The following is a 27,032-nucleotide window of genomic DNA, read 5'->3' on the forward strand; positions in this document are numbered from 1 at the left end:
TTGACAAAGCACATCTATTTTTTTAGGGCGCGAGTTAAGTAAGCGAAAGTCCTTTTGTCCAAAACTGAGGGGGCAGGACAGTTCAGTGGAGGGGGCAATGCCCCCTGCTCGTGGCACTGGGTCTGGACTGCTCTGCCCCCACCCCCTTCGGCAGACACCTCTACCAGGAGGCATTCCTGCAGATGCTATTACAGTGTTCTGACACAAGCAGCCCACTGTGTTTCTCCCACTAATGTACACAGCTGTGTGGACAGGGGCTCACGTGAGACCCTTTTCTGTAAGGTGTCAGTGAAATCACCAGAGTCATGTGTGTTAACAGCAATGTACAGCGATTTCAGCAACCAGATACGGTACATGTCAGGGTCTGAGGGAGCTTTCGACTGTAAGATGAGAAACTGCAGCCTACAGAAAATAAGTACTTTGCTCAGGAGTGGGTGCAATAATGAAAAAAATAAAACACAAAACTCACTTATGAGAATCGGGACCAATAAATAATCCAGTTAGTTTTTTGTACAACATGAAATCATATTTCAAATTCATAGAAACATGCCAAAATGGAGGAAAATTAAATACCAAACCTGTTCTAATATTATTGAAAAAAATTAGCCAATGTTTGAATACAGGTCCTGACCAGTTGAAATTAATGACAGAAGCGACTGGGTTCACTCACTTACAGAGCACCAGGGACTTGTGCAGACCTGAGCTTCAATTGTGGCAGGAAATGATTTACAGCTGTCGAAGAAGCCTGACAGAGCATATTCCCAGTCTCTTAAACTCTCGTCTCTGTTATCAGTATGCTTTCAAAATGTCTTTACTTCAGGCCTGGGGATGAAATCAACCCAGCAGACGTCTGAAAAAGTGTAGAGAGACAGGAGCTCCTTGAAAGAGCATTTGGAACTCAGAGACTGAGACACCACACTTTACACTGAGGGCGGCGGGGATGGGGAACAAGCTGCCCAGCCATTGTGGTTGAAGCCGATACACTGGCTTCTCTCCAGACACAGCTGAGTGAGCTCCTCCAGTCAGGACAGGAGGCTCTTCTGTACACAGAGAGTGGTGGGGATGAGGAACAAGCTGCCCGGCCCTGTTGTTATAGCCAATACCCTGGCTTCTCTCCAGACATGGCTGGGTGAGCTCCTCCAGTCAGGACAGGAGGGTCTTCATTACACAGAGGGTGGCGGCGGTGGGGAACACGCTGCCCTACCCTGTTGTTGAAGTCGATACCCTGGCTTCTCTCCAGACACGGCTGGGTGAGCTCCTCCATTCAGGACAGGAGGCTCTTCTGTACAGAGGGTGGTGGGGGTGGGGAACAAGCTGCTTAGCCCTGTTGTTGAAGCCGATGTCCAACTGTGTCCTGAGAAAAGGCTGGGTGAGGTCCTCCAATTGTTTAACACTGATTGATTATTTAACATCAATAAAGTAAACAGACTGCCTAGCAGGGACCTGGACTACAGCTGCCAAGTGACTAACTATACTGCAGAAACAGCAGAGGCGCTGTAGCTGTGAAAGAGCTTGTCCCAGTACTCAGGGTGTGACAGGGACCATTACAGAAGATCATTCGTGCATTCTGCCATAAGACTTTACAACCCAACCACGGTATGTCTGGGCAGGGGCAGCAGTGACCTGCACACCTGAAACCTGATTCCTCTGTAATCTGTAATCAACCAGTGCTCTGTTTTACTGGCGCTCTGTCTACATCTAGGTTATAGTGCAATACTTGGAAGTGGAATGGGTAATTCATTTATTATTCACTTGGGAGTGCTTGGGAGTGTGCAACATCTATACTGTGTGTTACACCTTCCTTGTGTTCTGTACATTCATTTTTTTTCTTTGTGTGCCTTTTCTGTTGTTTGTAATTCTTTATTCCATTTTAGTTAGTTATGGTATTGTATTACTGTATTACTATATCTGTACTGTGCTGTGTTGTTTGTGCCTGGCTGCTGTAGCACCTGAATTTTACCGGATGAATAAAGTACCTATCTGTTTTCATCCTGGAGAGAGACGGGAAGGAGCCGGCTGCCTCAGACTCCGATGGCCGTGTCCTGGGTGAGGCTCAGCTGCTCCAGCTCTTGCAGGGCCCAGTCATACTCCCTCTGCAGCTGCTCCGCAGACAGACTGGAGGGGCGCAGGGCCAGGAAACTGTAGGTGTCTTCGCAGTGAAAGAACTTCTCCCACACACTGGAGCAGCAGGCACACAGTACCTGGAAGGGCTGCAGTGTGTGTGTGTGGAGGGGGTGTCCCACATTGACAGGCTGAAGGAACAGAGTCTCTTTAGTCTGAAGGAACTGAATCTCTTTAGTCTGAAGGGGGTGTCCCACACTGACAGGCTGGAGGAACTGAGCCTCTTCAGTCTGAAGGGGGTGTCCCACATTGACAGGCTGGAGGAACGGAGCCTCTTTAGTCCGAAGGGGGTGTCCCACACTGACAGTAAAATGTTTTGTTTCATGTTCTGTCAGTGACAGAGTACTCAGTACTCATAAGCAAGGTACCCATTTCCTGAGGGAAGAGTGTACAGTATGTTCGAATATCAGGATTTCCACAGCTGGAGTCAACATCAGAATGATATTATCTTCTACATTCATGATGTCTGGAGCTTCAGATTTCAAGCCCTACAGAAAATAAGTCCTTTTACCTTTCAGGAGTGGGCTCAATAATAAAAATAAATAAATCATAAAAACTCTTCTTTACAAGAATCTGGAACACAATACAAATCCGGTTCGTTTTTTTTTTTTTTGGGGGGGGGCATAATTTTAAATTAATAGAAACATGGCAAAATACCAAACTGGAGGACAGTTAAAAAAAGGCAAAAACCTGTTCTCATATTGTGTGAAAGAGAGCCAGTGTTCAAACGCAGGCGAGCTGCTGAGGTTGATGACGGAGACGGCTGGGCTCACACACTCACAGAGCGCCAGAGACATGAGCAGGAACATAACAGAGGGGTGTACCCACCTCAGCAGCCACAGTAAAATGATCTGTAGTGACCTGAAGCTATTGAAGGGGCATGACAGAACACGCCTCTGGCCTCTGACACTCTAGCAGTGGACTCTGTTAGCAGGATGTTCTTAGCATGCCTTCCCTGGAGGCCCCGGGGACGACGTCAACCCAGTGGATGTCTGAAAAAGAACAGAGAAACAGGAGCTCCGGGAAAGGGCATATGGAACTGAGAAACAGAGACACCGCTTTACGCTGAGGGTAGGTGGGGGTGGGGAACAAGCTGCCCAGCTATGCTGTTGGGAGCTGGTAACCCCAGCTTCTCTCCAGACACAGCTGGGTGAGACCCTCCAATCAGGACAGGAGGCTCTTCTTTACACAGAGGGTGGTGGGGGTGGGGAACAAGCTGCTCAGCCCTGTTGTTGAAGCCGATACCCTGGCTCCTCTCCAGACACAGCTGGATGAACTCCTCCAGTCAGGATATGAGGCTCTTCTTTTCACAGAGGGTGGCAGGGGTGGGGAACAAGCTGCCCAGCTAAGCTGTTGGAGCCGATACCCTGGCTTCCCTCAGGACACAGCTGGATGAGCTCCTCAGATCAAATAACTTCTAAATACTGTAAAGGCCGGATCTTCTCACCTTTATTGGGATCATATTGTTGTGTTTAACAAAGTGCAGATATGAAAATACGCACCATAAACGATCTTCAAAGTCCTAGCCACTGTTATACTTGACGATATTCCAGCAGATCAGCTGGCATTGTAGAAACCAAGAGATTCGAGCCTGAAGTGACTATTCGTCCAGCCAAGCTTTATTGTCTGCATACAAGAACCACAATAAGGACCATAGTAGTCCTAGTAGCTCAGAAGGGACATGACTCTACACAGCTTATTTATACACGTTTCTCTCCACCCTCCCCCTCCTGTCTTTGAGATAGCTTTCTCAAGAAATTCCAGGACTCAGAAAGCACTTAAAACATTCCTTTCTTATCAGGGAGTTTAGTGTAAACATTCCCCATTTGGGAATTTAGGACAGGAAGAGAGAAGCATCTGTGCTCAAGCCAACGTGAAGGTTAGAGTTTAGCATGTGAATGCAGCAGGAGTTCACAGTTCCTGCCACTATCTGGGTACAGGGTAACACACAGATTCTGCTAGCAGACTCCATCAGCATGTATGGTGTTGAAGCTTGGAAAAGAATGAAAGCCTGATTGAATTTTTAATTATAGGCTCGTTTCAATTGATGTCTGCGGATCATTGTTTCCTGCTCCATTAAATTCCACTTTATCTCAACAAAATGTCATCCAAATAGCCTCAGGCCATCGGGGACCTTCTTAAAATCACGTTTGTGCACGTTACCAGTCAGCATTTGCGATTGCAGAAGTCACTCTAAAAAATAAGGCTTCAGTCTGTCTGGCTGGTGTCCAGTTTCAGTTTTTCCCCAGTATCATACTGCTCATGGTGAAGCACAACCCGGGGTGGGGTACAAGCTCAAACTGCACGAAAGTTGGTTGAAAACTGGACAGCAGGCGCTTCTTTACACAAAGAGTGGTGGGGGGTGTGGCCAGCAGCCATCTCACCTTGCAGCTCCCAGCTGGCGTGAGCCTAGCCAGTACCTGGAGGGGAGACTCCTTGGAAAGCTGAGGCTGCTGCTGGGAGAGGTGTGAGGGGGGACAGTAGGGGGCGTTCACCCTGCAGTCTGTGTGGGTCCTGATGCCCCAGTAAAGTGACGGGGACACTGGACTGTCCTTCTGATGAGATGTAAAACCGAGGTCCTGACTCTCTGTGGTCATTAACAATCCCAGGGTGTTTCTGGAAAAGAGTAGGGGTGTTACCCCAGTGTCCTGGCCCAATTCCCCTCCTGGTGTTTACCCATCATGCTGCAAAGGGCCTACTCACACCTGGACAGGGCTGGCTACACTGTAAGGATCATGTTTTTCGACTTCTCCAGTGCCTTCAATACCATACAGCCCTTACTTCTAAGGAGGAAGCTGGAGGAGATGCAAGTCGATGCCTCCATGACCTCGTGGATCACTGACTACCTGACAGGCAGACCACAGTCTGTGAGACTTCAGAACTGTGTGTCTGAACAGGTAGTGAGTAACACAGGGGCACCTCAGGGGACAGTTCTTTCTCCATTCCTCTTCACCCTCTATACTTCGGACTTTAAGTACAACTCAAAGTCATGCCACCTGCATAAGTTCTCAGATGACTCTGCAATTGTGGGATGTATCAAGGGTGGGCGGGAGGAGGAGTACAGAGGACTGGTCAGCAGCTTTGTGGAGTGGTGTGAGGTGAACCACTTGGAACTGAATGTAACAAAGACAAAAGAACTGGTGGTAGATTTCAGGAGAAAAAAGGTCAAACCTACTCCTGTCTACATCCATGGGAGTGGCGTGGAGATGGTGGACTCGTACAAGTACCTGGGAGTGCACATCGACGATAGACTGGAATGGTCTAAGAACATCGAGGCCATCTATAAGAAGGGACAGAGCCGACTTTACTTCTTGAGGAGGCTCAGGTCCTTCAATGTATGTAGTAAGATGCTACATATCTTCTATCAGTCGGTGGTAGCGAGCGCCGTTTTCTACGCAGTGGTATGCTGGGGCCCTGGGATTAGAGCAGTAGATTCCAAAAGGCTGAACAAGCTCATCAGGAGAGCAAGCTCTGTCATTGGGTCTGGCCTGGACCCAGTGGAGGTAGTGGCTGAGAGGAGAATGGTGTCCAAACTAGAGGCCATCATGGACAACGTCTCCCATCCCCTCTATAACAGGCTTGTAGAAATGAAGAGCACGTTCAGCAGTAGACTGATTCATCCACGGTGCGACAGGGAGCGCTACAGGAGGTCATTCTTGCCTTCTGCCATAAGAATGTACAACGCATCCACCTTGTGTCTGGGCAGAGGCAACATTGACAGGGACCTGTTTCTGGACTGAACGCATCTACACATCTACTGCTACATCTGTTCTCTTTCTTTTTCCCGTTTACAACCGTTTTTTGTGCAATATATGCCAGGGACCCGTGCAATACATTTATATCTATATCTATATCTATATTTACATCTATATTTATATTCATATGTATGATACGATTTTTCTGCATACTGTTCTGTTCTTTGTGTGTCCGGACTGTGAGTAACTCTTTTAGTGCACCCCTCACTGTACTGATTGTATTGTATGTATTGTACTATTATTATTATTGTATCATTCGTTACACTGTGGCTGTGTTGTCTGTGTAAAGCTGCTGTTGCACTGCAATTTCCCTCACGGGATCAATAAAGTATCTATCTATCCCTCTGCTCTCCTCCCCACTGAGAGCTGCTGTGTACTGAGTGGACTGGAGCATCATCCAGGTGGGGCTACAGGGGATCCCCGTGACCTGGGAAGAGCTGGAGAGTGGAGAGTCCAGGAAAGCGCTATAGAAGTGTAAGGAGTTATTAATTATTATTAACAGGCTGCCCAACCTGTTGTTAAAGCCTCTCTCAGGACACAGCTGGATGAGCTCCTCGGAACAATTAATTCTTCACCAGCAAACGGGGCGGAAGGGTCCCACGGGCTGAACGGGCCCCTCGTGGATGCAGGTGTGTTCACATGCAAGTGAAAGGCGGGACGCGACAGAGACTGGGGACGCGCCCCGAGAGACACCCCAGTGGGCATTGATTCGTCGAATATACGTATATTCACGGCGAAAATACGGCTATACGTATATATACGTCGCCTCGACGTATAATCAACGTCGAATTGCAACCGTAAAATCGACGACATTAATAAACTCATATATAACGTCGAAAACACATCTAACACAGTGCCTGAGGCTTTTTACTGTACAGTATGTATCGTGTGTGCCGCAACTAGGAGTATACGGCACTCTGCACAGTGTACGAAGTAAATTATTTTGCAGTAATTAATTTACACGTGTATAATAAATATAGTAAATATAATAAATTAATTACTGCAAAATAATTTACTTCGTACACTGTGCAGAGTGCCGTATACTCCTAGTTGCTGAAGTCCCACCCTACATCAACAGAAAAAGAAATAAAGGAGCACGCAATGTGTTACTTGAAGAATGCATATGCAAGGCAGGGGGCCAGGAGATCTGGACACTGAAAATAATAGGTTTTTGGTTCTAACTGTTAGGACAATTAGACAGGGTTTGCAAATAGTGGACAAAAATCGTCTTAACTTCCATTGTAATATTTTTTTTCTTGGAAATATAGAAGTTGTACATTTTAAAATGTATATTTGAATCAAAATGTGGTTTTGAGTTAGTGTGTTAATGTAATTAGTTTGTGTTTGTCATTACTATACTGTATATTGCCATGTTACCAGAATTTGTAGCTGAAGTTTAAGACTAGTTGTGTTTTTTATGATTATTGCCCATATGTTGATTGTTGATTGATTGTATACAATGTATAATTTGAAATACATATGTTTCAGGTGTGAATGTGTATTTTCAGAATACATTTCTAAACCTAATCATTGGCTTGGTTTGTTTCTACACCTATAAAACCTATCTTTGATGTATAATAGACCTCTAACCATATACGTATAATAGACCTCTAAAGTTATCCGTATAATTGACCTCTAACCATATACGTATAATAGTCCTCTAAAGTTATCCGTATAATAGACCTCTAAAGTTATCCGGAACTCCAACCATATATGTATAATAGTCCTCTAAATTTATCCGTATAATAGAACTCCAACCATTTATGTATAATGAACGTCTAAACATAGACGTATAACTTTAGACGTATATTAGAATTTCATTCTAGACGAATTGCAGACCACATTTAGACGTCTAAGGTATGCGTTTAATAGACGTATATTATACGTCTTTTGCCCACTGGGACAGCTGGGTTGGACAACGGACGGTTGGGGAAAGCCGACGCCTGTTCTTATCTTGACTTGCCTGGAAAACTCCCACCTCTTCAGAAATCACCCGTTTCAGCAGGAAAGGCTGCGTGTCGCGCGGGGTGAGGGGTTCGAGGGGCGGGGCCGCGCGCACACAGGTGTGTATCGCCAACCTGCCCCCCTCTTCCTCCTCTTGCACGCTTTTATTCCTTTCCGCCGCGAAGATCAGACCATCTTCAGCAATGCAGCCGGCTCCGCGCGTTTCCAGCAGCTCCTCGGTGCGTATTTGAGCTCGGTCCTCTTCTGCGTGGCTGCTGCCCCGCGCGATCAGCTTGCCCATCTCTCCGCGCTTGATCGGGCCGGCCTGCGGGTTTGCGGGTTTTGCTCTGCATTGTGTGTCGGGGTGGGTACGCCGATATTAATCCACGATCCAGGGTCACACGGACGCGCCGATCCTACGCGAGCACGGAGTGTGTGTCCTGTGATGGACTAGTGTCCTGTCCAGAGTGTGTGTGTGTGTCCTGTGATGGACTGGTGTCCTGTCCAGTGTGTGTGTGTGTGTTAAGCAGGCTTAAAAGTTAACTACACGCCGAAACGTGGAGAGAAAAAAAAACCCAGCGTGTCCGTTTCTGCTTTTCTGAGTGGAATGAACCCGCGCTGCATTCTTTCACGGTGCAGGGCTGTGGGTGTGTCGGGGTTCCTGTTCCAATCAGAAAGGTTCAGATCTGCGTCTGTGGGGGGGTTTTAATGACCGATGCGTAACGCAATGAGGATTAAAAAGGGACACGCGCGTGGCTTTCTTTCGGGTTCCCCTGTCTCGTGTGAAGAGCACTAGAACTGTCATTCGGTAAGAATTTGCAACTTCACTCCGATCCCCAGCAAACGCGGTAGAGGCAGCAGCTATAAAATAAGATGAGATTACTTTAATTAGCCCTATACAATTTCTTGCATGAGGAATGTGTCTTTTCACAGACCCCAGCTTGCTCTCCATGAGACACACAGACAGGGAGAGAGAAGCTGGGGGTCAGAGCGCAGAACCGGCAGACCCTTCCAGCCCCAGGCGCAGATCCTGAGCTACAGAGCCACCGCTCCGCGCTCCGCCCTCCGCTCCTTTGTATATAAGGAATTAATTCATTAGATACAGCGAGGCACCGGCAGAAACACACCAGCGACCCTATATTCACGAACGAAGACGCAAACACGCACGTCGGAGCCGCCCCTATAATGAAGGACCCTGGAAAAGTTTAATCTTACCCAAAAGGGGGGTGCAGCTCATATTATTCAACCCCCTTCCACCTATATAGCGCCTTTCCGGACTCTCCAGCTCTCTCCAGGTCATGGGGATCCCCTCCACCCCCACTAGTGGGGAGCCTCGCCTGGGTGACGTTTAGGGTGACAGAGTTGCAAGGAAAGGAAGAGCAAATACTTACCACACATTTTTTAAAAAGACGGGGGAGGGAGAAACCAAGCTATTAAAAAAAAAAACATTTTGATCTCCGTCTCTCTCTTTTCCAGAAGTAAAGAAGATCAGCAACAAAAATGGCGGAGAACAAAGGTAGGTGTGTTGGTACCTCCGAGGTCGAAAAAAGGATCACCGACTGCATGCCATGTGCGTGACAAGTCGGCTTAAAGATCAGACGCTGTTAAACGAAAGAACTTCTCATCCCGTTATATTATAAAGACGGAAGTCTGAGAAAATCAAAGATGACGTTCTTGAGCAGCGTCAAGTGAGATCTAATTTACAAAATCGAAAATGAATGCCCCCCAAAACAGCCGCGGGTGGTTATATTGTCCTCGGGAATCTCTTCCTTATGTCAAAATGGCTTAACTGTGGGAACGCATAGACCTGATGGAAGTTTGATAGGACTTGGGGCGCCCTCTGGCGGAAAAGGGCTTAATTATCAGCCGCTCGGCTCTCTTCAACAATGAGGCGTCCTCAAACAACAAGTAAAAAAAGTTACTCGTTACTACTAAAAGACCCGCTTATTAGATCTTGGTTACCACCATTTCCTCATCGATGTTCTAGAAAATTAATTTTTATTTTTGGATTTAAGTGAAAACAGCGCTGTGGTTCCCCCTTCTGGAACGGCGCAAACTCCCGGTTCTTTCCTCCCTGCTGCTGGGACGAGCTTTTCCTGCAGCGGCCGAAGCAGCTGCATTTGAAGGGTCTCCTCCCCTCCCATCTTATGGCCCGCGGCAGATTTCTTAACACAGCCTCCTGTCCGGTTTCTCTCTCTCTCTGCCTGCGTGCGCCCGCAGTCCAGGCCGGCTTCCACGCGGTGCAGTCGGTGATCCAGCTCCAGGAGCTGGTCTCCGTGGTGCAGAAGGCGGCCGTGCTGTTCAAGGTGTCCTACTTCAGCCTCTGCCTGTACCCGGATCTGGAGACCAAAGTCCACCAGCGGGGCACGGAGTCGCGCAAGCTGTGCATCTCCACGGCGGCTACGTTTTTACAGGTAGGCGACGCGCCCTTTAAATATCATTATTGCTGGCCCAGCAGCACTAATAGTGATGCTCGTGTAGTGGACCACTGCCTGGAAGTGTATTTAAAACTGATGGGGGGGGAGGCAGCACGTCTGTACTGACACAGCTGGGTGAGCTCCTCCAGTCAGGACAGGAGGATCTTCTGTACACAGAGGGTGGTGGGGGTGGGGAACAAGTATCTTTACTTTTCTCTCTCATTTCTGGTTCTTCCCCCCCGAAGTGCGCCAACGTGGGGACCGACGTCATGAAACGGGTGTTCCCAGCGATTCGGCAGGCGGTGAGGGACCAGCAAACGCAGCGGCCCGGGTCAGCCTGGAGCTGTCCAAGACCCTGATCCAGAAGGATATAATGCATAATGTCGTGGAAAAGTACACATCTTTATTTCCTCTGGGGAATTCCAGCTCGCGGCTGCTGGGTCTGTTGATGCTCTCTTGGGGAAGAGGGTTAAGTATCATTCTCATCATTTTAATCAGAGTTCAGTCAGCCTCAAGGTGGAAGGGTACAACTGAACAGCTGTGCAAATGGATAAAGGCTACTGAACGATACGTCAAGTCTCACGTTCGTTTCCCCCCCCCAAGGCACTCGTTTTTCTCTGTCGTGAGAACATAAGAAGGGCCAAGTCTTCTTTTTCATTTCTAACTGGTCTAGCCTGTTTTAATGGTTATTGGATCCGAGGCTGCAATGGTGTGAAAGTAGCCAGTTTTCAACCACAGAGCTGGGCACCTTGTTCCACACCCCCACCACCCTTTGTGCAAAGAGGTGTTTTCTGTTCTCCGCTTTCAACCACTTTCAGATAGTTTTACACTCCCTTCAGACTTAAAAGTTCCTCCAGCCTGTCAGTGCGGGATTCGCCCTTCAGACTGAAGAGACTCAGTTCCTCCATCCTGTCAGTGTGGGACACTCCCTTCAAACTAAAGAGACTCAGTTCCTCCGGCCTGTCAGTGTGGGACACTCCCTTCAGACTGAAGAAACTCAGTTCCACCGGCCTGTCAGTGTGGGACCCTCTCTTTAGTCTAGTCTCTGTCACCGGCTGGATGAACCCCTGACTATCTCTCTCTCTCTCACTCTCCTGGCCGCAGGTACGAGAGCCTGAATGGCAGCGTGGCCAGCACCTGCAGCGACGTGAAGGCGGTCCGGGAGAGCGAGCAGCAGGAGAGGGAGAAGAAGACGCAGGAGGCGGAGGCTCTGCGGGCACAGGCCCACGCCCTGAAGGACCGGCTGGCACGGCTGAGCGAGGAGAAGGCCCGGGTGGGCCGGCAGATCCAGGACAAGCTGGCGGAGAAGAGGCGGCGCCAGGGCGGCTGCTGGGCCTACAGCGACAAGAGCAACAACGCCCGCCTGAGCGCCCTGGAGGGCGAGCTGCGCCACCTCTTCGGGGAGGACAACCGCCTCGCCCAGGAGATCTGGGACAACGCGGCCGAGCTCAACCGCGTGCAGGCCGTCCAGCGTGTGTGTGTGTGTGTCCTGTGATGGACTGGAGTCCTGTCCAGCATGTATGTGTGTGTGTGTGTGTCCTGTGATGGACTGGCGTCCTGTCCAGGGTGTGTAAGTGTGTGCGTGTCCTGTGATGGACTGGCGTCCTGTCCAGGGTGTGTAAGTGTGTGTGTGTGTCCTGTGATGGACTGGCGGCCTGTCCAGGGGGTGTGAGAGTGTGTGTGTGTCCTGTGATGGACTGGCGGCCTGTCCAGGGGGTGTGAGAGTGTGTGTGTGTCCTGTGATGGACTGGCATCCTGTCCAGGGTGTGTGAGTTTGTGTGTGTCCTGTGATGGACTGGCGGCCTGTCCAGGGGGTGTGAGTGTGTGTGTCCTGTGATGGACTGGTGTCCTGTCCGGGGTGAGTGTGTGTGTGTGTGTCCTGTGATGGACTGGCATCCTGTCCAGGGTGTGTAAGTGTGTGTGTGTCCTGTGATGGACTGGCATCCTGTCCTGTGTGTGTGTGTGTGTGTGTGTGTGTCCTGTGATGGACTGCTGTCCTGTCCAGGGTGAATCCTGCCTTGTGCCTGTTGCTTGCTGCCCACCCCTCTCCCTCTCTCCCTCTCCCTCAGGGAAGCTCGGGAAGCCCAAGCAGCTGCAGGAAGTGCAACGCTGCCTGTCCCGCGTCCAGCAGATCCTGCTGAGGCTGCACAACTTCTGCGACACTGCCCGGGTGGCCATCGCCAGCCTGGGGCAGAAGACAGAGGCGGGAGAGAGCTTCCTGGATTACATCCAGGACTTCAAGGAGGAGTACCTGAAGAGCCTGGATGAGGCGGAGCAGGTGGGTGGAGGGGCAGAGGGGCAGATCGGTGGTGTGATTTTCTCTCCCGAATTTCAGTGGGAGCCTCCGTCAGTCAGATGGGTAGCTGTCTACAGTAGCTGGAAATAAGGAAACTACGATATTTTAGGACAGTCATTCATTTTAGAGTTAATAACTGCCATTTTTCTCCACACATCTACACACTGTGCACAAATGCACACCACACACATTCTGACTACAATCGCAACGTACACACCAACACAGTGTATACACACAATTGATCTGACACAATCGCACTCTACACCCTACTATACTGTATACACACTACACACACAGACACATTCGTACTACATACATCAACACAACGTATACACACTGTACACACAATCACACCCTACACCCCACTGTACTGTATACACACTACACATGTACACACATTCGTACTATATCCATCAACGCAACGCGTACACACAATCACACTCTACACCCAACTATACTGTATATACACTACACACGCACACATTCATACTGTACACATCATCGCAACACATACACACACTGTACACACAACTGATCTGTATTCACAATACACACAACGACACACTACACATGCATGCACATTCGTACTACATACATCAACACATACACACTTTACACACCACTGATCTGTATACACAATACACACAACCACACTCTACACCCAACTATACTGTATACACACTACACATTTGTACTGTTTACATCAATGCAACGCATGCACACGCACACACACACGCACACACACACACACTGCAGTCCTTCCAGGTGCTGTGTGCCTGCTGCTCCAGTGGGGGGGAGAAGTTCTCTCACTGTGAAGACGCCTACAGCTTCCTGGCCCTACGCCCCTCCAGTCTGTCTGCAGAGCAGCTGCAGAGGGAGTACGACCGGGCCCTGCAAGAGCTGAAGCAGCCGAGCCTCTCCCAGGACATGGCCATCGACGTCTGAGGCAGGAGCACGAGGACCGGGAAGAGCTCTCTCACGGCCTCTGCGCTTCCTGCATTATAATGGGGTCCCTGCTAGGCCATCTGTCTAGTTTCTTGATGATGTCATGTGGTGATTTATGATGTCATGGAGGATGGGAATTGCTTTTCCCTGCTCCTGGGGTTCTGGTGAGGGGTTATCATGCAGACTAGAATCAAGGCTAGGGTGTTGCTGGTCTACAGCAGGGGGGTTTGGTCATGTCCGTGTTTCTAGTGTGACTGCAGAAAATTTCAAATGCACCTTTTTGACTATGTTCATTAATGGTATTTGGACAGCTTAAGTGAGGGGGGTGACTGTCACGTAGCTCCACAATGTCATACTTGGGATCCCCCACACGCGGTGTAATTCATGTGCCTGATCCCCATCTGTATGGTGTGAAATAATGGAACTGCACAATAAAATGGTCTCGATGGGAGCAGTCTGATTCCTTTGCCGTCTGTGATACAAGCTGCCCAGCCCTGTAGTTTAAGCCGATACCCTGGCTTCTCTCCAGACACAGCTGGGTGAGCTCCTCCACTCAGGACAGGAAGCTCTTCTGTACACAGAGGGTGGTGGGGGTGGGGAACAAGCTGCCCGGCCGTGTTGTTGAAGCTTATTCCTTCGCTTCTCTCCAGACACAGCTGGGTGAGCTTCTCCAGGACAGGAGGGTCTTCTGTACACAGAGTGGGGCAGGGGTGTGGAACAAGCCGCCCATCCCTGTGGTGGAAGCCGAGACCCTGGCTTCTCTCCAGACACACCTGGGTGAGCTCCTCCAGTCAGGACAGGAGGCTCCTCTGTACATAAAGGGTGGTGGGGGTGGGGTACAAACGTACCCTTCCATTTGACTAAACAACCTTTTCTCCATATCCCTGCTTTACCCTGAGAGCCAAGAGGGTGGAGTCCCATCCAAATAACAAAAGACACATCTATTCAACTGACACTCAGAGGTGACCGAACACATTTCAGGTTTACACCCCAGTTAAACGTGCCTTTCCTTCATTTCAGATCGCTCTGCTCCCCATGATCTCTGAAAACCCACTCTCACACACCACGCCCTCACATCGCACATGGCTCTACATTCACCAGCTGTAATACAGCTACGAACAAAGACAGACATTGAAGTTCGCCATTACTAAATGACATTCGTATTAGTTCATGCATGTATTAATGTTCACTGGAAAGCAGTTTCAGTTAAATATTAAAATGTTCCCAGCGACAGCTGCATAACAGACTCATGACAGTAGTGACCGTATTATGTCCACCCTATCTGGGGATGTTCTAATGTGACTCCAGCTGCTTAAACCACATGAAGAGGTGATGTCAGTTCGTCCCCCTACTTCAGTAACCACTAGAGGGCAGCAGCTCTTGCTCTGAGTTCGCTGAAAGAGAGACTTACAGAAGACACAGGCACAAGAACGGAGCCTGGAGAGATGTTCAAATAAACGCCGCCCCCCAGGGAGACCCGACTGTGTAAGAGCCTGGGACCTGTGAAAAGAGTCTTTTATATTTCTATTTAAGTGATTTTTTTAATATTTATTTTGTATTGCTGTACGCATCTTAATTTTTCGTCTATTCTGGTGTCTGGTTTTCTGTTTTTTTTGGCTTGTCTTGGACTGCTGTAACACATCAATTTCCCTTCAGGATCAATAAAGTCCTATATATCTTCTGCTCTGTTTTGTACCTTACAGAATGATGAGTTAAAAGCTAAGTCAGCCATTTACAGAGCAACACCCACACTAACACAGATGATTTTTTTTAATTCCCACAATAGATAACAGTATATTCAAACAAAGCAACAGCAATATAATAAACCTGACAGGAGCTACTTTAACACCTCACGCTCTTTCACACTTCAATTCTCTCAACAGATGGGCAAAAAAAAATTCCAGCAAAGAGATAAGACTTTTATTGTCCCCTGAGGGAATTTTGTATGGACACCCAGCACTCCTGTACATTTAAATAGCATGCACAAAAAGAGAGAAGAAAATAAAATCATTGCACATTACACTATTACAAAAAATAAGAAAAACACTGCACATCATTCTATTGCACATGTACAGTAGAACACATAACATGGAACGTTTATAACACATCGCAAAAACATATTGCACTCAGGTGGGTTGTAAGAGTCAAAATTGTTTATCCTTGACATTTTTGTGTTGACAGCTGTAATGCATAGTGGAACAAAGGAATCTTTGTATCCGTTTCACTTACCTTTGGGAACCCTGAAACGTTTGCCCGAAGGAAGAAGTTGGTATTCAGGGTTGAGGATGTGGGAAGGATCTGATATCATTGTTCCTGTCTGTCTGATTAGGGATTTTTCAAAGATGGCCTGCGGGGAGGGCTGCTGTTTCACTCCCTTGACCTTGAAAGCTGTCTGGATGAGGCGGGTCATTTGCCATTTAAAATGAACTGATAGATGACCGAACCACACTGAAATACCATATCTGATAATGCTCTCGATTACAGCTCCAGAGACAGATAAAGTGGGTGACCGCAGCTACTGTCTGCAACACAGTGTGGTGTGAATGATACAGGGTGTAAAGACCTTTTTCAGACGAGCTGCGATCAAATGATCGGAACACATAGGAGACGAAACTGGAAATTAGACCATCTAACAACCCAGCAAACAGGGCTGAATGGATAAGAAAACCCATAATTAATGAAGAAATATAAGGTAACCAAATGAGGAATCACAGGAGAAAATATATGAAATAATTTAAAAAACAGGAGTATAACAGTGGAGCTGATGTATGATATGCAAACAGACAAAAGGAAAAAAAAATCATTGTAAATGGAAAGAAAAAACATTCTAAGCAAGAAATTATTCTGCAGACTTCATGCTGTCAACACTAAAAACAATTCAAGTTAAACAGGGGGCTAATTTCAGCGGCCACATTTGTTGCTTCTGGTCTTAAGGCTGAATTCCAGTTTGGGGTGCTGCTTTCAGTTCATTACAACTGACCCCAGCAGGAAGGGCAGCCCCTACATCACAATTCTCGCGAGCTCTCACCCGTGATGAGAGCAGCCTTGCCCTGATCTCCACAAACATGGCGACCATACAGGACTTGCACAACGTTCAAGAATTTGTGAAGGTCTCGGAATTTCTCACATTTTGCAGTACCCTCAATAATTTCTTCTGAGACGGAGATTTAATAACTGGTTGGAGACACTGGGGCAGCAATCCCCGTTTAACACTACAAAGTGTACATTGCCACAAACAAAATACGTGTTCCTAAAAAACGTTGCAAACGCAAAAGATTCCCAATAGCCTCTGAACACAACTATAAAGTTTACTTTTACAGCGGTAAATCTATTTGGTAATAAACAAACAAGCCAATAGCATAATACCTTAACGCCCTCGCCCAGTGGTGAGGAGGAAGCGCACCTAGGCGCTCATAGTACCGCAAAGCAGGCTGGGAGTTGTAGCCGGGGGGAGTCTGAGGGTCAGCAGGATGATATGTATCTGCATACGTAAATATTGTGATAGTAGTTTTAGTGTCCTGTATAGCTCTATAAGTGTATAGCCCGAAGTTAACGAGTTACCACCCTAACCACGTGTAAGTGTTCTGTCGGTCTCCTCATGTGTGTATAGCCTGTGTTTGGTTTTTGTGTGGTTTTGTTTGGAGAATAAAGCCGTCGCTTGGTTTACGATCATGTCTCCACTTGTCCTTTGTCCTGAGGGAACCTGAAAAATGTTACATTGGTGTCAGAAGCGGGCAGGATGGACAGACCATGGCAGACATTCACTGATTTTGTCAAGCGCCGGCTAACCCTAAAAGAGACTGAACCCACCGGCAGCGCACATACAGAGCCTGAGCAACTCCTGGGTGCGACAGGTGGCCACAGCCCTTACCAGGGCTACCCAGTAGTGGTCTCGCTGGTAGAATTGGGGCGACTGCCCACTACTCCTGCCCAGTGGATGCCCAAGAGAGAAGATGCCCTCCCTGCCGGAGTCGGCCAGCTATTCCCACACCCGCCAGCGCGGGTGCGACCCGGTCGCTACGACGGGGAAGCGCCTTGGGAAACCTACGAGGCTCAGTTCCAGCTCGCGGCCCGGACAAATGGCTGGAGCCGGGCAGAGATGGCCGGCCACCTGGCGGCGGCGCTGGAAGGAGTGGCCTGCCAGGTTCTCCTGGATGTCCCAGAGGAGGACTGAGGTGAATACGCGGCGCTGGCAGCAGCTCTCCGGCTGGGCCCGGTCGCCGCTGATGTCATGTTCCTTGCCCGCCGAGGATACCCGGCTTTCCCCCGGGAGGCGCAGCGGGAGATGGCTCTTCAGGCCTTTCTCAAGGCCCTCTTACCCGAAGAGCCGTGCCGAAACAGGGAAACAGGTGCTTGCCTTCCGTCTGGGTACAGCGACGGTGCGCCTGCTACCTTGCACCCATCCAGGAGGACTGCATCCTGGGGCTGGACCTGCTGCAGCGAGTGGGGACCAGTTTGGACTTGGGATGGCAGGAGTTGGTGTGGCAGGGGGAGCGACTTCACCTGGTGGAGGGCAGGCCCGGCGAAGGCCGAGGGACACGGGCTTGCCGGAGACGGGAGAAAAAGAGGCAGTGGCGGTGGCAGTCGCAGGGGCGGACCGGGCCTGCGAGCCGGGGAGCGAGCGTGCCGGATCCTGCCCCTGAATCACCCGGGGGGCCTGACAAGGTGGCGGTGGTGGTGGCGGGGGCCGAGCATTGCGTGGAAGCGAGGCGCGCCATTGAGGACCTCTACCAGCGAAGCTGCGAGGGCCTCGATTGGGACCAGTGGCAGCGGCTCCAGGAACTACTCGCCCAAAACGAGGACCTCTTTGCGGCAAGGGATGAGGACTGCACCCGCACTGCCCTGGTCCAACACAACATCAACACTGGCGACGCTCAGCCCATCTGCATCCCACCGGGACACATGGCTCACGCCAAGCGTACTGCCGCCGAAGAAAAAATCTGGGAGATTGTCACAGCGGGGGTGATTGAGCCTGTGGTCGGCGCCAGCTATACTTCTCCGAAAAAAAGACGGCTCGTGGAGGTTCTGCGTGAACTACCGCAAGGTCAATGAGGTCACCTGGAAAGATTCCTACCCCCTGCCGAGGATAGACGACGCCCTGGACTACATCACCGGGTCGACCTGGTTCAGCTCCCTGGACCTCCGCTGCGGCTACTGGCAGGTACCGCTCGCTCCCGATGCTCGACCGAAGACGGCCTTTTCCATCGGCCAGGGCCTCTGGCAGTTTACTGTCATGCCCTTTGGCCTGTGCAATGCCCCGGCAACTTTCGAGACGCTGATGGAGAAGGTGCTGGCATCGGTCCTGTGGAACCAGTGTGTGCTGTATCTGGACGACCTGCTGGTTCATGCCAGGTGTTTCGACCAGGCCTTGACGAACCTCCAGGCGGTGCTGGCCTGCATCCGCCGTGCTGGCCTGAGGCTCAACCCCCGCAAGTGCGAGCTCCTGCGGCGGGAGGTGACATGTTGTTGGACAGCGAGGGGTGGCTACAGACCCAGGTAAGGTCGCCGCAGTGAGGGGCTGGCCAACTCCCCGCACCGTCGCAGAGCTGCGCAGCTTCGTATTATCGGTTGGCTTCGTATTATCGGAGGTTCGTCCAGGACTTTGCCAGCATCGCTCCCCCACTGCACTGCCTCACCAACAAGGGCCACCGCTTTGACTTGGACTCGGGCTTTCGGCCGGTTAAGTGAAGCTCTGGTGGGGGCCCCCGTGCTGGCCTACCCCGACCCGCGGTTACCGTATGTCCTAGATACCGACGCGAGTGACTCGGGGGTTGGGCGCGGTGTTGGCGCAGGAGGGGCCAGATGGGGAGCGTGTAGTTGCCTACTGCAGTTGGGCTTTGAATAAGGCTTAACGTAACTACTGGATGGAGTACCGAAAACTTGAAAAAGCTCTCGCAGTTAAATTCTTTTTAATGTTTTTAATGTTCTTTTTCTTTTTGTTTTGAAGTTGTTTCATTTGTTTGTTTGTTTTACAGTTTTCAGTGGGTTTGTAATGTTGTATAGGGGCTGAATTACTTTGTTCCATCCAAATTCCATTATGTGAATTTATGCTTTTTTAATATAAGCATTAACAATACAAGGCGTGCTCAAAAACTGTTACTTATTAGCTTAAGAAGCGGCAGTGTTTTGACAAAGTGTGGTATTCGAACAGTAAATGCTGAAGTGTTTAATACTTTCTTGAGAGCAGATCTCCCTCGATTTAGACAAACTCTTGTTCGGCCGATGATTTCAGATCAAAATCTGAATCAAGTGGAAAGAAAGCTGAATTACGCAAAGGTCATATAAGGCACTGGGTATCAGTGGGTACACCATCAGGTCCTGCTAGGAGGATTGGGAGGATCAAATTGACACAGAGGGACCCAATGTGGGGGCTGAACCCACAGTTCTGAGATTAAGAGATTCATGCTCTATCGACCGCGCCTATATAAATCTTGTGCTACAGCAGTAATGTTTCTGGGTGTGGATGAACATGACATAATAGGCTGACAGTAGGAACACGTGGCCCACAGGCAGTGATAGTATCACTATCACATTTGGCTGCAGTATATTGTGTTGAGAGCAGCAATAACTTTCCTGCAGAGATGGGAGTGCCTTTAATACAGCTCTTTCAATTGGACAGAGTAACAGGAACCGACCTAAAGTTTCGGCTGTGAATCCATCTCCACATGGGGAAAAGAGACAGTAAAATAGCGATGAAGAAACAGAAAGAATTGTGCTCGCTGCAAAGTAGGAAAGAGGTGGTCAGACACATAAAACAGCTTGGTGATAATTTGCAGCGACAGTTTTATGTTATTTAGTACACAGATTTCTCTTCATGTTCCTTAAGATGTGTAATTTGTATGATGGTTGTATGAGAACAGTTTCTTCTAAAGTCCTGTCAATTGACAGTGGAGAGCTAGCTGGTGCACATCTTCAAGAAGACTTTCTTTAAGGCGATTACAAGTTTCTTGAACAAATCTGTGTCATATTTTTAAAATAATTTAGCTAATGAGCAACGAGAGTATAAATGAACTCTCCCACCCTCCATTCAAAGATAAAACTCCATGTGCGAGTCTAAGTTTCTTTGTAGCTACTGATGTTTGTCATTATTGGACATTCCCGGTGATATTGACTAAGGAGCTCAATTTTTACGTGTTGTAGTTTAACATGTGCAAAACATTTGTATCCCCTGCAAATATCGGCAAGGTCAGTGATATTCTCAACAATGTGTGCCATTGCAATTCATGCCATACGTTTTCCCAATGTATTCTGACATGCCAAGATCAGAGGGTCATATTTAAAAAACTGGTGCATTAAAATTTTTTGTACTTCAGGATTTTGATAGTCTGTTACATTGTCTTTCACACGTCGGTGTCAGAACTGTGAGACATTTTCATAATCGGGGGGAAGGCCGTAGCAATAAGCAGAAAGTGCAATCACCCTTTCCCAGTGTAAGTCCGTGTTGTGATGAGTTTCTAAAATTGGTTTGCGATTTTCTGAAATATATTCCATACAAAAATATAATTTGGACAGCCGCTATTTATTTGGATATTCCCTTTCACTGAAGATGTCTACAGTATTCCAGCCGGATTAGTACTGATCGACGAGAGCCATCTACAGGCGAAAGGCGACATAACATAACAGCAGCAGCATTTAAGGTGGAACGAAAAACGCGAATAAGAAGCTGGCGAATAAGAAGCCAACTTCAGCCTCGTAGCAGACCCTGGGAGGCACGCTCAAAATAATCATCTTTCCCAGTACTTCAGAGTCATATTTAGAGCGCTTTACTGCAATTTTATGTGATCGATGGAAGATGTGAAGCCATAGAGCCTGTACTGCGCTTTCACATTGAAATTGAAGCCATTTCTTATGCTTTCTCTCAGTGTCGGGGCTGCAATTGCGTGTAAAGGAGGCGACTTGAAAATGAAACGTGTAATCACCTTACAGAGGGTCTTCACGACGGGGTGCGTCAGCTAGTTTTCCATTATTGTCAATTTACTGGACTTCTGAAGAAACCTATCGACATCGAAAATACAAACTGCACAGCTTAAGGCACATGAAGAGAAATCCGTGTGCTGATTGACTCAAAAATGTCGCTACAAATAATCCGCCGGGTTGATTTACTTGTCCGACCACCTCCCTCCGTCCCTCTTTGCTGTTAGCACAATTCTTCCACTTTCTTTTCTTGTATTTTCCTTGCTATTTTACTGTTGCTTTTCCCCATGAGGAGATGGATCCACAACCGAAACCGTTTTCACCCTGTGTTTCTGCAGCGTCAGTCTGTATGAGAAGCACAGCTCCAGTGGCGCAATCGGTCAGCGCGCGGTACTTATATAACAGTGCACAGCGGAGTCATGCCGAGGTTGTGAGTTCGAGCCTCACCTGGAGCAGTATAGCCTGTCTTTAGCTACTGAAAGCAACTGTCGAGTTTAGATACTCTTAGGTATTTGATGGAGATAAATTAACATCAAACGAACAAGTAAAGGTAAAGGTTTATTTCGAGTCACGATCAAAGAAGGCTCCACAGCTGAAACATTGTTTCCTTCTCTTTTCAGCATGGAATAAACCTATACTTTTCCCTTTGCAGCATGCCCACGCATGCTGACGCAGCTCCCTACTTAAATTACTATCAGCTGTGTACTGTAATATGATTTGACTCCACGCTTGTGTTTCTCGGGAGACAGCAGAAATATTGAGGATTTGCGGCTACAGAAAATAATGTGAACTTTACAGGCAAAAGTAAGGTTACGTTAAAGAAACAAAAACTTATTGTCACCCTTTTCAACTTGATTATTTAAGACATTTGTTCGGAATAGTATATCTTCTCGTGTCTGTGGCTGTTGTCCTACAATAACGGTGGTGAAATAGCAGGAATGTGCAGAAAGAATCGGAGATAGAACAGAAGACTCATCTAGTCGATAGTAAGGTTGTGTAGGACCTCACACACGTCGATGTCAGTGTTGAGTAGTGTGGTTTAAATCTTCTTCACGAACCAGAAAGGAGTAGAAACCTAAAGTCTTCTGATCCGTAATCAGACACGTTATCTATTGTGCCATTGGCGTTTGCATCGCGTTCCCATACAGCACCACATTCAGTTCAGAGCCGCTACTATTCATGTGTTTTGTACGTGTGTCTTATTACTACGTCTTTCATTATGTCTGGTTTAAAATAATGTATCTTTAAAACAGACAAAGGGTTTATGAGTCTCCCTGAAATTCACACACGAAGAATAAAAGATATCACGTTTAAAAAGAACACAGAGATGCCGGCGATAGAAAACGGAGCGTCTTAAGTGCGCGCTATCACTGAACTAAACTCCCGATCGGTAAGTTTGTCGGCGGCTTTTTAATTGTGTTAGGAAGAGCAAACAGTCCACAGTGTACATTTTAAAGGTCTAAGCAAAACAATCAGACGTGAGGATTATTCAGAACAGGAGCCTCTACTTCTTTGTATACTGAGTTTTCGGGTGAATGTCAAAGTGAAAGACAAATGAGCAATTTTCACTTTTTGATTAAGGAACAAGAAAACACCATCCTTCAAACTGGATTCAGACCTGGGATATAAGAAATACTCGCTGCTTTTTCTACAGTCTTAAGAGCTAGCAACTGAGCTATCGAGAGGTCGGAAAGTAAATGTTTTGTCACACGCGTAGCCCAATGCAGTGTAGTGTTCCTCTTTATTTAAATCCCAGTTCGACATCAAAATACTCACTCCCATAGTCTCGTTTAGTAGAAGAAATGGACCAGGCTTCTACTGTATAAACGTCCAGAGTTCTTATAAAACATTTGAAGGGATATCAGTGCAGGAGGAAATTGACTCTTTTTCTAGTGGGATCAGGATCACATAAAACCTTTCGTTTGGATTGAGAAGAGGATCATGGTGACACTCAAAACATACTAACCTTTGCTTCTTTCGAGGACGAATGGATTATTGAGCTGCGAACATCGGTTCAAATCAAATCTCTCCAACTGCAGTTGCTTCTTTGAGAGTTTCTCCAAATCTTTCAACTGAACGTCAATATCGAGGGATATTGACGGTAAAATCTTACGGATTTTGGTTTTCTTTTGATCGAAATTGTATTAAAATTCGAGCCTCTTTCACAGTTGTATAATACTTTCCCCTGCATCCTCAGATAAAAATTCTAAATACCACAAAGTTACAATATATGGAATAGCATTAATTTTTAACTGTTTTTTAAAATTTGCATTTATTTAGAGCTACATTTAGTGCCAGGTAAAGATAACATTGTTTATATTGATGGGATATAAATGTACGATGAATTTATGAGCTAAAAGGTGTACGCAGGTGCCTTTTGCGTACTTTAATCAAAGACAATAAATAACTTTCACTCAGACGTTGATCAGAAGCTCAATAAATGACGAAGCAGAGGCTCCTGTTCCGAATTCCCCTCACGTCTGATGGTCGTGTTCTGATCAAGATCAATCTAAATTGGTACAAGGGATTTGAACAAATCTGGTCTTTAAGTTCAGGGACTGCTCTGTCTGCTTTGTAATTCAAAAATAGATACAAATGTCAAGTTTTTTATAGATAAAGTGTTGTCTGTTTTCAAAAGTTAGGTACTTAATTGACTTTATGATTTGGTTTTGATTTTGAATCGTTATATTATTAAGTTTGTGCTTTCTCTGTTTTTATCGTATTGTGAAGTTATTTTTTAAACAAACGCTTACAAAGGCAAACAGGGCACACAGTACAAGCTACTGTGCACTTTTGGGAGTATACCAGGTTCGATATAAAATCGCAAAAATGTAAAAGGAGAAAATACCCCAGACTGCGTGTAAAGCCCTCCTTGAGGTATGCTTTCAAAATAGCTGCACCAGGCACTTGGACACAGATAAACACAGGGATTTAAAATTCAGGAATATGAATGGTCAATTGCTTACAGTTGGTTTTTTTACGTTTCGTATTTAGCGATTTGTGTATAAATCTTTTAACAATTCATTAAAATGCTAACAATATGTAAAATAAAAACAACAGCACCGTTAAATGCCGGGGAGATGGGCAGTTTTTTTTTTTACAATCAGATTCCAATCTCTAATGCTGTGTGTGAGAGCTGTGTGTGAGAGCTTACTGTACATAACGTTCCTTTTCTCACATTTTCTGACAACTATTTTTTCTGACCAAAGGGGCACCCTGTCAAGATGTGAGTCGCTCTTGAATCAGAGCTGGGTGACACGGGCTTCTTTTCTGATATAGTTGTACGAGAAGCAGGAGGAATCGCTTCACTCGTATGAAGCATGAGCTGAATCAGGAGTGAGACATTTCGTGTGTTTGTGCATATGTCAACGCCTGACCTACATCGTAAAACTAAAACTAAATTAAAAACTAACATTAAGTTGTCAGAGACATTCATTTATATACAAACATTACTTGTTTCTTTGCAGATATGCATGCTGAAGTAGCTACCCACCTGAATATATTAAACGTTTCATCTATACAATCAACATAGTGTTCTCCTGAATAACTACTCGAAAGAAGCCGCAGCTCAGGTGTTAGAGAGATTTGAAATCAGATCGATGGATTTAGAGTCCAGACTGCTAACCGACAGCTGACACAGGTCTTTTACAGAACTGTTTTGATTTTTTCTACTTTGTCCCCGTGACGTCATTGTCCTGCTCGCAGCCGAGCCCGACACACGGTACCATCTGGTTTCTGTCGCTGGACGCTCACCCTGCGGTCCATGTGGGTCCTCATGCCCCAGTATAATGACGGGGACACTAAACTGTAAACAGGTGCCGTCCGTCGGCTGAGAAGTAAAACTGAGGTCCTGACTCTCTCTGGCCTTTAAAAATCCCAGGTCGTCTCTTGAAAGAGTAGGGGTGTAACCCCGGCATCCTGGCCCAATTTTCCATTGGCCCTTACCAGTCATGGCCTCCTAATAATCCCCATCTATGAACTGGCTTCATTACTCTGCTCTCCTCCCCACTGATTGTTGATGTGTGGTGAGCATTTTGGCACAGTATGGCTGCCGTTGCATCATCCAGGTGGGGCTGCACATTGGTGGCGGTAGTGGGATTCCCCATTACCTGTAAAGCGCTTTGAGTGGAGTGTCCAGAAAAGCGCTATATAAGTGTAAGTGATAATAATAATTATTATTATTATGTAAATTGCAATAAAAATAGAATATTTGATTCAAAATCGATTAATGTAAAAACTGATAAAGCTAATGCTTTTTTCAGGGCTATATCTACTTTTTTTAAAAAAGAGAAGTCTGTCGCGATTGTGAAATTTGGAGAAGATGCACCAGCGGGTGCCTTCACATCTCCAGCTTCAGTCTCGCCTCTAGCTGCGAGAAGGTTAAAAGCACACAAGTGATCTGTAGACGATGTTTGGGGAAGAGATAATTCTGTTTTCAGCACAGAGAGTGAGAATGAGCTCAGTCCGGCTCCAAGCAGAATCCATTCTGGTTTGGTTACTGTTAGACTGTGCGTCTGAGGCTCTTTGGATCGCAATGTGAAAAAAAACAATTCCTCACATCGAGAGGAAGGGAAGATATCATGTTTAAAAAATCAGAACCGAAGACTTGGATCCGGGGCCTCATACTTATCAAATTATTAAAATAATAGTTATTAAAATATCAGATTGTGTTTCTGCAACATTTCGTGCACAGTACGCCATTTTATCTAAAAATAAAACAACAGCCACAACAAGGGCTTTACACGCAGTCTGGGGTATTTTCCCCTTTTATATTTTTGCCACTTTATAAAGAACCTGTTATACTCCCAAAAGTGCACAGTAGATTGTACTTAATAAAAATGTACAATTCACCGCTGGTATAAACAGATGTGTGCCGTGTCTGCCTTTGTAAGCATTTGTTTAAAAAATAAGTTCACAATACGATAAAAACACAGAAAGCACAAAGTTAATAATACAACGATACAAAATCAATACCAAATCATAAAGCCAATTAAGTAGCTATCCTTTGAAAACAGAGAACACCTTTATATCTACAAAAAACTTGACATTTGCATTACAAAATGTGTTTTTGAATTACAAAGCAGACAGAGTACTCCCTTAATTCATAGATCAGATCTTGGCCAAAACAAGACAATCAGACGGGAGCTGAATTCGGAACAGGAGCCTCTGCTTCGTCGTTTATTGAGCTTTTGATCAACGACTGAATTACACAGATTCACTATTTTAACTCTTTGATTAAAATACACAAAAGGAACTTTCCTTCAAGCCAGAGTCAAACCAACAACCTAAGGATTCCCAAGTGTTTCCACTAGAGTTCCCCACTCTACCAACTGAGCTATCAGGAGTTGCTCTCTGGCACATACTGCCCAATGTAGTGAAATGTTCCGGATGAGTAAAATCCCAGATCGGCATTGTTTCCAACTCGTTTCCTTAGTATTTTTTACCTTGAATTTAAGCCACAAACCAGGATTCTACTGTATAAACTTCTGGGGATATTAAAACATGTTTGATGGGGCATCAATCATTCCAGGCGGAAATGTACTCCTTTTTTTTTCTTGGGGGAAATGAGGAACAAAACTAAATGCCATTCTGTGTTTCTTAGAAGCATTATCACAGCTAATGCATGTAATGCCTTTAGTA

At 46.8% G+C, this 27,032-nt stretch overlaps 1 protein-coding gene and 1 non-coding gene across 2 annotated transcripts; both read left to right on the forward strand.

The window, feature by feature from the left end:
- Positions 1 to 6,499: 6,499 nt before the first annotated feature.
- LOC148806160 (uncharacterized) lies at positions 6,500 to 13,929 on the forward strand. Its single transcript, XM_088909662.1, has 7 exons — positions 6,500 to 6,505; positions 7,783 to 8,059; positions 9,297 to 9,336; positions 10,041 to 10,234; positions 10,483 to 10,630; positions 11,342 to 12,515; positions 12,831 to 13,929. Exons 1-6 carry the CDS (start codon positions 6,500 to 6,502, stop codon positions 11,730 to 11,732), a joined length of 1,056 nt encoding a protein of 351 aa, XP_088765788.1. The 3' UTR covers positions 11,733 to 12,515; positions 12,831 to 13,929.
- A 7,824-nt stretch (positions 13,930 to 21,753) lies between these two features.
- Positions 21,754 to 21,847, forward strand: trnai-uau (transfer RNA isoleucine (anticodon UAU)). The gene is made up of 2 exons: positions 21,754 to 21,791; positions 21,812 to 21,847. It is a non-coding gene; the product is annotated as a tRNA-Ile (tRNA).
- Positions 21,848 to 27,032: the final 5,185 nt, after the last annotated feature.

Source organism: Atractosteus spatula, unplaced genomic scaffold, assembly GCF_055471065.1.
Source record: "Atractosteus spatula isolate fAtrSpa1 unplaced genomic scaffold, fAtrSpa1.hap1 Scaffold_57, whole genome shotgun sequence".
Classification (NCBI taxonomy): Eukaryota; Metazoa; Chordata; class Actinopteri; order Semionotiformes; family Lepisosteidae; genus Atractosteus; species Atractosteus spatula.